General features: G+C 40.1%; 1 protein-coding gene across 2 annotated transcripts in view; it reads left to right on the forward strand.

Annotated features, from left to right (window-relative positions):
- Nucleotides 1–215: 215 nt before the first annotated feature.
- The window catches only part of LOC148376338 (ephrin type-B receptor 1-B), a 247,142-nt gene continuing 230,512 nt past the window's right edge, over nt 216–16,845 (forward strand). For both annotated transcript variants that reach the window (XM_088346429.1, XM_088346436.1), the window contains exon 1: nt 216–524. In XM_088346429.1, the coding sequence (XP_088202555.1) occupies nt 431–524 (94 nt within the window). In that variant the 5' untranslated portion in view covers nt 216–430. The remainder of the gene's footprint in view (nt 525–16,845) is intronic.

Genomic DNA, 16,845 nt, shown 5'->3' on the forward strand with positions numbered 1-16,845 from the left:
AACATCGACTAGGGGGTGCTACTCCCCTTCAGTTCAACGGAGAAGGCTCGGAACCGGTGGAGGAACTTCAGTGTTTTGACAGCCCGTTAGTAGGCGGAGACAAACTTCCTGCTAAGGGCGGTGACTCCCCTTATCCCCGCCGCTGATTGGTTCTAACGCAAACGCTGACTTCCTTGTGGACACTCCTCTTTCCTACCGGCGTGTCTCTTCTTCCCACTTTACCCCTCACGAGTGGAAAAGCTTCCACGCGAACACGCTTCTTTTTTTTCTTTTACAACTCCTTGAAATGTGACTCTTGACAACGCTTCTTATTTGTTTTACTACGCCTTGAAATGTGACTTTTGACACCGTGGCTTCCCACTGGAGTACCCGATAATCGAAGGACCCCTTCAGGCGAACACCCGACGGGCGTGTGGGCGAATTCGGGCGGATGGAGCTGAGGAGAGTCGCCCCAATTTTTGCCATGAGAGTGGATTTGTTTGCCTTTTTGGGCGCCCTCATCGTCACTTGTTTGGCAATGGAAGGTAAGAAAAATATATAGTAATGAATACATTATAATAAATAATGAGAAAATGTGAGGTGCGTGTGGGAAGACTTTTGGGAATTTCTGTGTGCACTTAACAACGTGATGTTGGGGTGTCACGAACGTGAACAACTTTGTAAGAATATTTGTAATGGCTCATTTTAATGTGTCTTTTTTTGTGCACTCACACTCCTTTTTCCTCCTCTGTTTTAATTGACTGAAATCAATGCAGACAATGTGTGAAGCATACGCTTATAAGTTAACCTTTCCCTATTTTCCCTACGTTAACTATTTCTAAGTTGAAGAGCACACACATTGAGCAAAATCTGGTTGAAAACATGTAAAACATACTCTAAAATTCCATCTCCAGGACGTCTTTGTTTGGTCAAAGAAATGTCTCTTTTAAAACATGTGTTGGGAGGCCTTAATTCAGACGTCATTAGACTAGATTTGGACTTGATTCGATCTTGTTGGATGAGCTGTACATACCACAATTTCACATCAATATTTTTGGACTAAGTGAAACGACTTTAAGGTTCCATCCTAAAATGTATATACGACGCTCCCCTACTTACGACCATTCGACTTACGTAAAACGGTAGATATGAACCTTTTTCTCCGTGATGTCGAAAAATATCTGGACATTGCTGTAAGTAAGATTTTTTATTGTGTGCCTTTTCCGAGTAGAGGACATTACTGTAGTACTTCTTTCCGCCGCTACCGGCGTGTGGTGGCGCTGTGAGAGGTCACCCAGCATCCACCCGGAAGTTAAAAAAAACTGCTTCCTCTTTATAGTTCATAAGTACACATACAGTGCTGCGTGTACTGAATCTCCAGCGCGCTCACAACTTTGACATTTTTATTGATTAATATCTCGTGCATCCATTCAATATGGTTGGTGTGAAGTGTAAAGAAGAGGCGAGCCGTTTCTTTTCAAACGAAAGTGGATTAAGAAAGCTTGATGCGGTTGAGAAAATGGTCGGAACACTTTTTTGGGGCGCCCGCCTCGAGAGTGGGAGGTTGCTTGTTCAAGCCTCGGCCAGGTTGTACCTAAGACTCACAACATTGCTTGGTATTAGGGGTTGAAATTGGGGGGGGTTTGGTCACCTAATGACTCCTAACACTTCAGTTGGGTTGAATCCCCTCCTCTGTATCAATCTCCTAGAAAGACTCAGAAAAGACTCTAGCCACCCCCCTAGGGGATAGGGCTCCGGTTTATAATATAATAATATAATATAAACTTTAAACATACATAATTTAGCACTGAGGCAACTTACGAACAAATTAAACTTGCGAATGATCATAAATAACCGATCGTTCGTAGTTAGGGCAGCATCTGTAGTTGGTTAAAGAAACTCATCTTCCAAAACATTGAAAATAGACTAGATTTTGTCCATGTTGGACGGTACACAACCTAGTTTTAAGCATTTATTTTTGGACCATACCCTATACATGTCTTTGTTTGGTTGTAACAAAACTCATTTTTTGAGAAATCAAAACAATTTTTGGGGTTTATTTCAGACCTCTTTAGACTAGATTTGGACTCTTTGGGCCATGTTGGACATACACAACCCAATTTTAAGGCATGGTCACACAGCCTTTCACAGGCGTATCGAGGCTGAATCACGGCCAGAAATTTCTGCCAGTGAAGCAGACGCTGTTCGACGCTTTGAGATCGCGATACAGACGGGATACAGCCGTGCTTTACACGCGGCAAGAAATTAACACGTGGTTGGCCGCGCGAAAAAGTTTTGCGCTGCTCAAAACTTTAGACCACGGGTAACCGCGGGCGGCACACGTGGTACACACGCGGATATGACGCGGTACAGACGCGGAACGACGTGCTACGGCCGCGGCCAGGGCGTGGTTACATGCGGGTAGGACGCGAAATTTTAGCGGGTAATCGCGGGTGGAGCTTCTGCCTTACGGGCAGAAACTTATGGCCGTGATTCAGCTGCGATACGCCTGTGAAAGGCTGTGTGACCATGCCTTTAGAGGGCAATTTTTGGACTATTTTTTTCTTTAAAAAAGTCTCTATGATTACATCACAAACGTTAATTGGATACACATCTTTGTCAAGACCTAGATATCACGACTTTTTGGGGGCTTCATTCATTAATCATTATACTAAATTTGGACTATATTTGATGCAAGATGAAGGAGCTATACAAATATGATACATTGTTCTAATTGCAAATATTTTTCATATTACCATACTTTTTTCTTCCCATCCCCTTTGTGAACACCCTTGACTGAAATGACGTCAACGCATAGCTACGCACACGTGGAAGCAGACAACATGGGCACTCTGTTATGTGGTCATCATGGCGGTGTAACTTTTAGTTTCAAAACCACACACCAATTTAGTATTTCAGACACAATTTGGGTTCATATTGAGGGACAGCCGTAAGCCCCACAATACAGAAGAAGTAGTCTGAAATTTTTGTTTCAAGAAGGTGCAAGTGAAAGGAACTAACACAGTAATAATAATATTAATAATAATAATACATTGTATTTCGAAGTGCCTTTCGGGACACCCAAGGTCACTGTACATATAAGTAGGACACAACAATAAAGGAAGAGTAAAACAAGCAAGTAATAAATAGCAATAAGAACACATTAGAGTTAAAGGGGCAGTATGTGAGGTAGAAGCTCAAGAATAGGCAAGTCTGAAGAGGTGATTTTTGAGTCCGGATTTGAATGTGGACATGGTCGCAGAACTTCTGAGGTCAGGCGGCAATGAGTTCCATAGCTGGGGGCGGAACGGCTGAAAGCTCTGCTCCCCATGGAACTGAAGCGGGCAGGGGTTATTGTTAGATGGAGGGAGGATGATTATCTGAAGGTGCGGGATGGCGTGGCAGTGTGAATGAGGTCGGAGAGGTTAGGAGTCGCAAGGTTATGATTGGCCATGTAGGTGTAGAGCCTGATTTTGTAATTGATTCGATGATAGATTGGGAGCCAGTGGAGTTACTGAAGGACAGAGGTGATGTGATGGCGAGAGGGGGTTTTGATGATCATGCGTGCAGAGTTAACAACTCCTCCCAAGCAGCATTTGGAGTCCTGTAACCTGGTACAGTTTGCTGCGCTAGTCAGCCAAGGAAAAATGTCAAACAATCCAGGGGTTGCAGCTATTCATTTGCATATACATGGAGTTTAGACACGAGTCACGACATACAAACAAGACTGCGTAAAATGGCACACACTAAAATATTGTATTCCAGGGTACATTGCTACGGAAATTCTGCCTTTTCAAATCAGCTGTACAATTTTGTCCCTCCCGTTGATAAGTTTTGTTTCCATGGTTATTATGTTTTGCATCACTGCAAGTCTTGGAGCCCAAAGCAAATAAATGCAGTACAAAAAATGCATTATCGTATCGCACTATGGGCAGCACGACGGAACAGTGGTTAGGACGTGAGCGGCACAGTTCTGAGGTTATGAGATCGAACCTCCTGTGTGGAGTTTGCATATTCCCCCCATGTGCTTGCGTGGGTTTCCTCCGGGCACTCCGGTTTCCTTCCATATTCAAAAAACATCCATGTCAGGTTAATTGGCCAGTCCAAATTGTCCCTAGATGTGAATGAGCGAGTGAGTTGTCTGTCTCCTTGTGCCCTGCGAATGGCTGGCGACCAGTTCAGGGTTTCCCCTGCCCACTGCCCGAAGTTAGCTGGGATGGGATCCAGCACCCCCGCGACCCTACTGAGGATAAGAGGTGCAGATAATGGATGGATGGATGGATGGATGTATCGCACCAATTCGCAGAGTTTTCAGCACATACGATTCGAAACTGAATAATCAGAACGGCATTGAGGGAGGTAATTCAACCAGTAGCACATCAGTATCTCCATGATGCTGTGACGCAAACCAGCATAATATATTATGTCGACCAATAGCAAAAAGGCATCTTAGAGACGTAACTCTATACACGCATAGAGTTTGAAGTTTGTACATTTTTGGGAATGTAAAAAAAAATATTGTTGATTCCATACAGTGGGGAAAATACCTTAAAGAGGGGCCGAAAAAAACATAGTAAGATGAAAATGTCATAAGGTGGGGACGCTGTATCCCGGGGGTTTACCCTAAATGCATATTTTTCTTTATGTTGATGAAACAGACCGAAAAACAACTTATCAAAAACACAAAAAAGATGACATTCTGTGCTAAGACATTGAGAACAAGCACATTTTTTAAAACGCTAGCGCTGTACTTTCTTGAATTTTTGTTTCTTTTTTATGATCTTTCTTTTGTTAATTTGTTCTTACACTATTTTATTCATTTGTTCTTTCGTTCTTTGTTTTTCCCATGTTCTTTTATTTTTTTCCTCAACTATTTTTTATTCTTGCTCTCCATCTCATTTTTTCTAAACTTCATTCATTCTTGCCCCTGACTGCAAGCCAGCTTTGCATGGCTTGCTTTTCCCTCAGACGTGACATGAAAACCTTTTTTCTTGCGAAAAACCCTTTTCTGTTCATTATTTTTCTCTCAGCCAAACCAAAGATGGCACTTTTACGGAAAGAAACATCATCACTAAAAAAAATAACAGTCATGTTAGATCATTTCCAATGCATTCAAATGCTGTGAAAAGCCCACGGGCTTTATGTTTCTTAACTCTTTTCTGTCATAACAATCATTCCATCTTTGAATCCCCATCAGGCTGTTTTATTTCTTTCTCTCGTTCCTGTGTCGACTGTTTTTCATTTCCGCCCCGGGACCCTCGGGGCCAATTCGCCTCGGTCCGACATCTCGGCTCATTTTATCGTGCACTTGCTCTTCCGTTCCGGGTGAAAAGAAGATTTGCGTTCAGATGAGTGAATGCTGCGAGGACTGGTTTAGCCGTTGTTGGGAGACAAAAGGGGTGGGGTACCAAGGGTTACCCCGGTAACAAGGATGAAAGCCCTTGTGTGGGTCACTAATTGAAACCAGCTCGGGTTCGGATTTGATCTCTACTCAAATCTGTTGCTCTTTTCATCTTTTGATTGGGTGAAGCGTTGAAAAGTCAAATCCTGAGCAGTTCACCTTTCAAATGCCAATGCAAGGCTGCTATCAAGTCTTTGATTTTCACGTCTCAGTAGTAAATAAATCAATAAAAACATTGAAAAGGAAATTGAATGTTGCAAAATCACAAGATTTCTTATTCCCTCTTTCTCCTGTTCTCTGTCTCTTTCTTTCTCGTCCTCTCATTTTATCTGTCTTTTTCTTTCTTTCTCTGTCTTTTTCCTCTCTTTCATTCTCTTGCATTATTTTTCTCTTTCACTCTCCTTATTGCGTCTCTCTTTCGTTCTCTCTTCACTCTCCCTGTTTTTTTCTGTCTCTCTTCATTTCCTGTACTCTCATTTAATATATCTTTCCAGGCTCTCATTTAATCTCTTTTTCTTTGTCCGTCTTTATCTTTCTTACCATCTCTTTCATTTTCTCTCATTATTTTTCTCTCTCTTAAATTCATTTTCTTTTATTCATGCTCTTTCTCACCTTCATTTATCCTCTTTCATCCATTTTCTCTTTCTTTTTCTTTTTAATTAATTCAGTCTTTCTTCTTCTGTATGTCTCATTTAATTTATTTCATTCTCATTTCCTCCTTGTTTTTTTTGTCTGTCTGTCTGTCTGTGTCTGTCCATCTGTCATTTCCCCCCCTTTTATTTCATATATTCCCTTCTTGCTTTCTATCTCTCTTGCGTCCTTGTCTTTCATTTGTTTTCCTCTATTGCATCTCTCAGTCTCTCTTTTTTTGCTTTACCTCTCCTTTTTTCTCTTCCTGTTACTCTTACATATTTATTATTTTGGGTACGTATTCAATGCCCATATATTTTTTACCTTTTGTTTACAATGTTTTTTTTTTTTTTTAATGATTTGAGATGATGGTAGATATTTTTGAAGAAATAACGTAATGAGCTAATTTTAGATTTTAAGCCAATAAGGTTCACAGACTACCAAATGTCATTTTTAAAAATCAATTTCAAAAACATTGCAACAATCAAATAGACAATAAAATATAAACTGATTTTAGTTGTCAAACACTGTATTTGCCCAACTTCTTGGTAGACCTCCCACATATTTCTTTTTTCCATCACCTGCAAAACTTTTTTCTGCTCAGTTACCTGCCAGACATGCTCGTTACTCTCCATTGCTTGTTTCTGTTTGCCCCTAAACCTATTAGGCTTAAATAAACCTGCTCCTTTAACAGCCTGGAGAGTTTGGGGGAGGGTGCAAAGTTGGAAAAGCGAAGTTGGAGGGGCGGTCGTCTCACAATTGCATAATTGCAAAGATCGCAGAAAGTTGGTGACATTCTACAACCAGTAGCTTGGGATACCTTCTAAAAAATAGGAGTCATATTTTTTTGTGTTTTTTGTTTCAGAAATCTGGTTTGGGGTTTTCAATTATCTGGATTATTAATACAAATTGACTTTAGATGGATTAGGTTATCTACTGTAAAAATAGGACTGCACGATTATGTGAAATCGATTTGATATCGCGATGTGAGGTAGTGCAAAAGTGTAACTGCAAAACACTACATTTTTCTTTTCAAGGATTCATAGTTCCAGTTTCCTATTTGAGTGATGGAGTGTTTGGCTTACAATTGTCACATTTTGTGGTTTAACAGCGACGGCCAACCAGAAGCGGGTTTTAATGGAACTAACCAAGAAAGGCGAGAGGCGGAGTTTGCAAGACGTGTGTGCACGACTTAAATAGGCTGCTGAAGCAGCTCTGTCAAGCATGCGGCACACAACTAGCCAGCAAAACAAACGCCTCAGCTTGTAGCATTAGTGGCTCGTTACATTGAAAATACAATAAATTAAATTGGACACTAAGGAAAGTCAGAATAGTGCAAAGAAAGCTGAGGCGTGTTCAGGAGAGTGATCAGACATGTAGTCTCTTGATAATCGCTTGCCGTGCACTGCTGAACGTTTTGTAATCGCTCACTGTGATTGCCTTACTGATCCAAAATGGCCGACGACAGTACAATGGATTTCGTTCTACAGCTTGCTTTGAGCGAGTTGGCTGATATGAGCGACAGTTCGCATATTGACACAGTTAAGGTTATCCTAAACGCAGTGGAAGGGTCATACCTGTCTTGCATTGTTCACAAACATTACCAGGCAATGTAAGACGATATATTACATCGCCAACAGCACTCGTCAGGGTGAGATCCTCCATCTTCTGCACTGTCGACGCCATGTTGGAAATCAAAGTAAGCGGTCTTTCTCCCGTGATTACTCGGGCACGCGAGCGCTCAATAATCACTGGCCGTTCAGAAGCTAGCGATAGCTCGCGATAGCAATCACTCACTCTCCTGAACACGCCTCTGATCACCAGTGTGGTCTGCCTGGATTTTGGTCGCGTCCGGGAATTGACTGAGTGGGCATCGGGATGGAAAGCTAACAGCTAGGTTAACAACTTTCAAGCCACCACTGCCAAACGCAGCTAGTCACCAACGCCATATTCATTATCCATGAAATGGGAGACCACTCGTGAAAACCGCTACATTTGTGACTCTTGTAATTTATAATCGCCAAGACCTTGCAGAAGTCTCAGTTATCCGACGCTAGCATGTAACTAGCCAGCCTCTCTAAATTGTTTTCTTACAGTGAAAGGAGTAGCCCTTTAATTTCATTTATTCAACTGCAAAATAGTTATTTTGTTATATTTGTAATTCCGGAAAATTTCTGATTAGTCACATTGCACTGCTATTTTGAACATTACTGTGTATATACTAATATATCTAATATAATAATATACTATAATACTAATATATATATATATATATATATATATATATATATGAGAAAGGGAGAGCGCCACTTTTCACTCGTCCTTCTGCATTTCCAATGACTTAAAAACACTGCAGCAAATGCACGCACACAGGGGCCCCTCGCAGCTCACAGCTCACTTTACCCTAGAGACATCCGAGTCCTGCAAAGGCCAGATGGTGGATACTAGTTGGAGGCGTAGGCATGTACAGTTTTATTTTTTTATTTTTTATACTTTTGCTACTTTGTATATTTTTAAGGGTCAGCAGGGAACACGGAAGTATAAGCATCAAGTGTCCCCAACCTCTTTGAACCTGAGAGCTACTTTTTGTTACTGACTAGTGCAAAGGGCTACAAGTGTATTTCTAAAATAGCAACTTATGTTATTACTGCAAATTTGGATTATGAACTGCGACATTTTTCCCAAGCTTTCAATCCTGTGTCTTACGCAAGGTGCAGCTGATTTATGCATTTTTTTTCCAACGGCCGCCAGGGGCGCCTGAGCAGTAAAGGTAAGAGTGAGACAGTGGACTAGTCGCAAGTTTAATGTGACTTTACGCTTTGTGGATGATTAAAACTAGCAGGAAGAGACCCTCATCATGGAAAAGGTGTCAGTCGAAAGGGGAGGGCTAACTACCATATTGGTAATAATTTAACAATTTTGTTTATTTGTGAACGAAAATATTATGGCTTATAAGAAGCAATGTCCAACAAAGTAGCAATGTCAAAGGCGATTCCTATTTATCTGTCGTTATTATTGTTATTGTTTTTTTTTTTAGTTAATATTTCATATGGTTGGATTCTATGGATTGTCCTTGATGTAACAAAGCCATTTTCTCAGACATTCAGAGAGGTTGAAGACGGCCAGGGGACCTAATAGTGAGTTACCTCAATTTTATAGTTTTGGGGTATCTTGTTTCCAAAAAAAAGTGATGTTTGTTTGATGAGAATCCCATCAGTATAAGCCTTTCAATGATATGCTGCATGACGTATTTCAGTGACTGGTGACATCCTACAGACATGCATTTTTGTATTTTTCTATTAAAAGTCCGTCAGCCCACCGGCGGGCTGTCGGAATGTTAAGGGATTGAGGTACCGTATATTATTGAAACTATCTTTGTACCATGTTTCTTTGTAAATATCTCATGTTTCAATGGGGGGATTTGCGGCTTATAGTCGGGTGCGGCTTGGTTATGTACAAACCTTCTTTTTTCCTTTTAAACGGTACTGTGTGCAGTTTATAATCAGGTGCGCCTCTTATAGTCCGAATTTTATGGTATTATTGATACGGTGTTTTTTTTTAACTTTATTAACATGTTTTTATCATTAGAACAATGGTTAACTTAGACGGAGATGACATAATTTTCAGCCATTTTTCTGCTATGGGTACCTATAGAAAGCAAAAACCTTGTGAAAGCCTGGGCAAAACAAATTCAAATAAAATTGCTGCTGTTTGAACAACTGAAGTCTTTGGTGTTTGTATTTTTTCTTGTGTTTTTAGCACTTGTTTTCGGTGCTCATCACAATAAAGCGACATACAGTGGTCTAATACTACACACTGCCTCTTTAACGTTTAGCAGGAGTTAAACCACTTTTATTGGATATGATACTGATCTTTCTATAAAGATCCAATGCTGATTATTTTTGTGACTCTAAAAGTTGTTAAAAATATGTGGATGGAATTTTCTTAAAGAAAAAGGGGGGAAACCATGTCTATGTGAAATTCATCTCATCTCATCAGCTGTACCGCTTATCCTCATTAGGGTCGCGGGGGGGCTGGAGCCCTTCCCAGCCATCTCCGGGCAGGGGACACCCTGAACTGCTTTCCAGCCAATCGCAGGGCACACGGGGACAGACAACTTACTCGCTCATTCACACCTAGGGACAATTTGGACCAGCCAATTCACCTGAAATGCATGTTTTTGGAATGTGGGAGGAATCCGGAGTGCCCGGAGGAAACCCACGCAAACACGGGGAGAACATACAAACTCCACGCAGGAGGTTCCCATGACATGAACTGTGCCACACATGCGCTAACCACTGCGTCGCCGTGCTGCCCCTTATGTGAAATTACTTGTCTTTATTAAAATAAACGCTCACATTACATTTTACGACTGTCAACACAGCAGAACCAGTTGCACCATTCAAAAAGGTGAAGCCGATTGCAAATATTTACATTGAATAAAATAATTTTCATATATAAACAGAAACGTCCCATTGACATTGAAAAGCTGCAAATGCTCTCTGAATGATCTTGATGTTGTATTAATAATATTTGTAATATTTTTCCATTTATGTGTTGCTGCTACGTTGAGCTTCAGGCATGTTGAAACGTACCATCCTTGTCTTGTTTGGTGTTTTTTTTCCTATGCAGAAAACTAGTGGGGTCTAATTTACAGTCATCTATTTAGAAAATAAAAATGCAAAATGGAGAAAGGAAAAAAAAAAGAAAGGAATAGAGGAAAAGTCCGATAAAGATTGAGTGATGAAAATAAAACTTCAGTTTTATAGTTTAACAGACACTAAAAACAATAAGAAAATACATCAATGTCTTTTGCACTTGCAAGGAGAACAGGAGAGCGAGAGAGATGGACCAGACCTTGGATAAGAAAATCCAACCTGTCCAACCTGCCTGGAGCCCTTTCTTTGCATTAAATCTAGTACAAGAACATTATTTGCCGTTAGTGACAATGATGTAAACAGTGCATAGTGACAACAAACAGCTGTGAGGAATCACACGCTAATAAAAAACCCGGGCATGCGATGTAATCTTTGCAGATTCCATTATTAAAAACAGAAACCAGCAGAATAAACATATCTAAAGCGAAAGAGAAAGTGAGAGAAAGAAAAGCAAATGGAATTAAAAGAAACAGAAGTTGAAAGAAAGAAATAAGAAACATACTAAAATAGAGAGATACATCTTTGCAGATTCCAATATTAAAAACAGAAACAAGCAGAATAAACTCATCTAAAGCGAACGGGTACATGAGAAAAAAAGAATTTAAAATAAAGAAAGAAAGGAAGATTTCTAACCGTACAATTGTGAAAATGTCCCCATCTCTGGTGCCCTTCAGCCATTTGTTCCAATTCTAAATCCTGTCATTTTTTTATGTTCCAGTTGTGTCCCGGCATCTTCACCGCATTCCTCCGCGGAGAGATTAGCCACAGATGCTATCAGTTAACTTCCTCATACGCCGCTCAGACGTTATCGCAGCAGGTGGCTTATAAGGTCCGAGTGGCTATCTGCACCATCGGTTTCTCGGGGATACCAACATTAGCGCTACGCTAGCTCAAAAACGAATCCCCAAAGACGCATTTGTTGACGCTATTCGATGCGCACAAGCTAACCTCCAGGGATCGGCCGTCGGAGACATGCCTGCTAGAAAACGGCGGTGAAAACAAATTGATCGGACGACCATGATTTGTCGTCCAAGACAGCATTTTTTTAACCGATATCAAATTTAGTTTGTAATTCTTTGTGAAGTGTGGTTGCAAACTATTAGCAAAGCCCTTTCTGTAAGTTGCATGAAATCAATATCTTATATGGAAGTAGATTTCATTTGGCTTCCTTCCTAGACCTGCCTATTATTTTATCTCTTGAACATTTGTCACTAATTCCATAAATAGTAGTTAGGACTGAGATATCTTTCTGGGCTGCTTCCTCCAGGGTGGTTTAATGGTTTAAATATACATTTTTAATACTATTCCAAAAAAAACTGCAATGTAGTATGTCCTGTAATCCTTGTACTCCCAAATTCCCCACCTACACTTGTATTTTAAAGTTCAGAACGTGATATTAACTGTATGTACACATATTATTTAGAGCACAAAAACGAGTTAAGTAATGTATACATAGATCATCGTAACGCACAGGAAATACAAATTATATAAATACGGTAAAATAATTGGTAGTGTTCAGGAATCTAAATGTTTATATATAATTTGTTACGCAAAAAACGCAATATACTTGAAATGTAAAATGTAAAGTAAATGTAAATAAATGTAAAGTATGTAAATACTCTGTGCTTCATTCCGAACACATGGAGTTCAGCAATGTATTTACAATTAAAAGCACAAATATACACAAATAAATCCATATATAAAGTTCTGAAGAATAAACATACATACACATTTTGTCACACAAAAATTAAACAAATAGAGATGTGTGTATAATTTCTAGTCTAAAAAAATGAATGGCGTTCACTAATTTTAATGTATATAAATTTTAGAACAAAAATACACAAATACTTCATGATTTCAGAATTTGAAATGTATATATGAGCAATGTTTAATCTAGCAGTTTTTCTTGTTTTAAGAAAAAACACACAAAAAAACTTAAAATGAACAAAACAGTCGTCAATCTTGACAATTTGGTTTAAGTGTATTTAAAAACAAACATCCTGGAAAAAAAACAACTAAAATATCTGGAGCTAAAAAAAAAAAGTGAAACAAAATTGTATACCGTTTAAAAAAAATAAATGGATCAAATATCATCATTTTCATGCCCAAGTGTTATTTCAGCTCAATATCTTTCTTCAAAGACGTTCTAAATCTTGCAGAATATTTGGAGGTCACTCCTCCCCGTGTGCTTGATTATTTTTCAAAGGCCAATAATTAAGAGAGGACAAAACCGGAGAACGAGGACACGCCGATATCTGCTTACCATCTCGTCCTCGCTAATGAGGAAGCCGGTGCCTCAGCCCGCTTGTGGGATTTCTCCTCCATTTTCTTTTTTTGTCTGCGTTTACGCTAATCTCATGAGCAGTGAGTACTGTTGAGCGTTGCGAGCTTGAGGAAAGATGGTGCAAGCGTTCTGTGTTTCCGAGAGACGAGGCTTGCGGAAAATGTTCTCGGGATTTCTCCAGTGATTTATGAACAAGACGGCGCTTGAGCAAACATTGTTTCTTTGCAAGGATTTTTTTTCTCGTGTGAGGCCAACACTGAGAATTAGCCATGCAATTCTATCCCCAAAAAATACTAAAAAAGAAATCAGGAGCTGTTTTTAAATTCACTAGAACTTCATTTTGTGCTGCATTTTAAAGTGCGATTTTATATAAAAAAAAATTGCGGATACCTTATTTCTGTTTTTATTATTGGACAGATGGAAAGAAGATTTCATAGGATGCCAGTTTGTTATTTTGACTATTATTGCACACAATTGTTTTGACTAGATTTCTGTTGTGCAGTGGTTAGTACATTCACCTGACACATGAAAGGTCCCTGGTTTAAGACTGGGTGGAAACATGTTGGCCTATAGGAGGATTGGTGCGACCAGGCTGTACTTACCTAAGACACACCACAGGAATTGGTGCACCTACGACACTAGTTGTTAAGGGATTCAACCAACCAACCAATTGTTTTGACTATTACATAATTGTAACTGCGATTGGCTGGCAACCAGTTCAGGGTGTCCCCTGCCCAGTGCCCGGAGATGGCTGGGATGGGCTCCAGCCCCCCCGCGACCCTAATGAGGATAAGCGGTACGGCTGATGAGATGAGATGAGATAATTGTAACTATCGGCCAATCATGTTGCTGTTCTTTGAAATCTACACCCTTTCGGGTGGTTCTGCTTTTGAAACCTTGGAGATGTAATATAAGAAAGCCTTTAGAATATGTTGGTCTCATCTGAAGGTGGCTTATAAGGTCCGACCTTCAATGTATACTGGACTGTCTCAGAAAATTAGAATATTGTGATAAAGTTCTTTATTTTCTGTAATGCAATTCAAAAAACAAAAATGTCATACATTCTGGATTCATTACACATCAACTGAACTATTTCAAGCCTTTTATTATTTGAATATTGCTGATTTTGGCTTACAGCTGAAAAAAACTCAAAAATCCTATCTCAAAATATTAGAATACTTCCTCAGACCAAGTCAAAAAATAATTTTATAACTGCAAAACTAAATCAAACATTTGAAAATGTCCATTGATGCACTCAGTACTTGGTTGGGAATCCTTTTGCACGGATTACTTTATCAATCCGGCGTGGCATGGAGGCAATCAGCCTGTGGCATTGCTGAGGTGTTATTGATGCCCAGGATGCTTCGATAGCGGCCTTCAGCTCATTTGTATTTGTAGGTCTGGTGTCTTTCATCTTCTTCTTAACTATACCCCACAAATTCTCAATGGGGTTCAGGTCAGGGGAATTAGCAGGCCAATCAAGGACAGTGATGCCATGGTCAGTGCACCAGTTACTGGTGGTTTTGGCACTGTGGGCAGGTGCCAGATCATGCTGGAAAATGAAATCCTCATCTCCATAGAGCTTTTCAGCAGATGGAAGCATGTAGTGCTCTAAAATCTCTTGGTACACAGTTGCATTTACTCTGGACTTGATGAAACACAGTGGACCAACACCAGCAGCTGACATGGCTCCCCAAACCATTGCTGATTGTGGGAACTTCACACTGGATTTCAAGCAACTTGGATTTTGCTCCTCTCCAGCCTTTCTCCAGACTCTTGCGCCTTGACTTCCAAATGAAATGCAAAACTTGCTTTCGTCTGAAAAGAGGACTTTGGACCACTCTGCAACTGTCCAGTGCTTCTTCTCCATAGCCCAAGTCAGACGCTTCTTCCGTTGTCTTGAGTTCAGAAGTGGCTTGTCCATGGGAATACGGCTATTGTAGCCCATTTCCCGGACACGTCTGTGAACTGTGGCTTTTGATTCCTGGACTCCAGCTTCAGCCCACTGTCTTTGAAGCTCCCCCAAATTCTGGAAGCGGCTCTTCTTCACAATTTTGTTAAGGCTGCGGTCATCTCTCTTGGTTGTACAGCGTTTCCGGCCACATTTTTCCCTTCCGACAGACTTTTTGTGGATATGCTTTGAAACTGCACTCTGTGAACAGCCTGCTCTTTGAGAAATTTCTTTTTGTGTCTTACCCTCCTGATGGAGGGTATCAATGATAGTCCTCTGGACAGCAGACAGATCAGCAGTCTTCCCCATACTTGTGATTTAGTTTACTGAACCAAGCTGAGTGTTTTTAAGGCTCAGGAAACCCTCGCAAGGTATTTCGAGTTAATTAGATGATTCAGGTGATTAGTTGAATAGCCTACTTGTATACTTTTTCATGATATTCTAATATTTTGAAATAGGATTTTTGAGTTTTCTTAAGCTGTAAGCCAAATTCAGCAATATTCAAATAATAAAAGGCTTGAAATAGTTCAGTTGATGTGTAATGAATCCAGAATGTATGACATTTTTGTTTTTTTAATTGCATTACAGAAAATAAAGAACTTTATCACAATATTCTAATTTTCTGAGACAGTCCAGTATATATCTTAATAGGTAAGCACAGCAGGGCAGTGGTTAGCGCATGTGCGGCACTGTTCTGAGGTCATGGGATCGAACTTTCCTGTGTGGGGTTTGCATGTTCTCCCCGTGCTTGCGTGGGATGCCTCCAGGCACTCCGGTTTCCTCCCACATTCCAAAAACATGCATGTTAGGTTTATTAGCCGGTCTACATTGTCCTCAAGTATGAATGAGCGAGTCAGTTGTCTCTGTGTGCCCTGCCCGCTGCTCGAAGATGGCTGGGATGGGCTCCAGCACCCCCGCGACCCTACTGAGGATATTGCAGATATTGCATGGATGGATTTATCTTAATAAATATCAAGCAGATTTTTGCCCATTTTAAGAAATGGCTTCTACCAATATTAGAAAAGACTGTCAGACAATCTTCTAGGCTAGAAATTATTCAATGGAAGATAACTATTTTTAAATAAGCTAAACATCATGCCAATTAGGTAATATTTCCCATTGTGTTGCACCGTATTTGCTTTAATAATATATATATCAGAAAAAAGAGTCCACGTGGTACCCCCCAGGTCAACATCACATTGACTCAATTACAGAAAAACAAACGATTTAAAAAAATAATAATGATCTGAAAACAGGACGGGAACATTTTATTATGGAAGACGATTCTTTTACCCATTTATTACTATTACTTTGGATTACAGCTTCGCTACTGCCTGTTCTACTCTGCACAACTCTTGGCAAAGACGACATTTGTAATCCATCGGATCTGATTAGATGGCGTAGGTGCGAATAATGAAGAGTCTTGCGAGTGTAATTTTCTTTCCAGTAAACAAATGTGCCAGACCATAACAAATGATTTGACTCTGCCTCATAATCTACTAAACACAGTAATTAAAAGCGCATCTGCCATTATCTATCAAGTCAAACGCGACAGTATAACATTGTATAAAAGAAAAGTTCCAGGCCATTCTCACGTTTGAAAGCTGTGAATAAGTGAATTTTGCCGACGCGGGGTGAGAGGCCTTGGCCGCTAAATACAAGTCGTGTGAAGGTCATCCATCGAGGGTGTGAGCGTCTTTGCGTCACTCAAATGCCGCTAAAAGGCTTTTTAGATGTCAATTGTGTCGGAAGAGGACACTTTCCAAGAGAAACCTTGAGTAGTTAGCGCCCTCTCATCCGGCTGTCGCTTACCGATCGATTCTCACATCAATTATTTCTATTGAGTGCCCTGTCCATGGTTTTGATAGTAATTATAGTTTCCAGGCTAAATTTTTTCTTGCCATTATGTTTACCTCTTAAACATGTGAGAATCTTCCTCTGC

The sequence above is a fragment of the Urocampus carinirostris genome, chromosome 1, assembly GCF_059441175.1.
Source record: "Urocampus carinirostris isolate Australia breed hairy pipefish chromosome 1, RoL_Ucar_1.0, whole genome shotgun sequence".
Lineage (NCBI taxonomy): Eukaryota > Metazoa > Chordata > Actinopteri > Syngnathiformes > Syngnathidae > Urocampus > Urocampus carinirostris.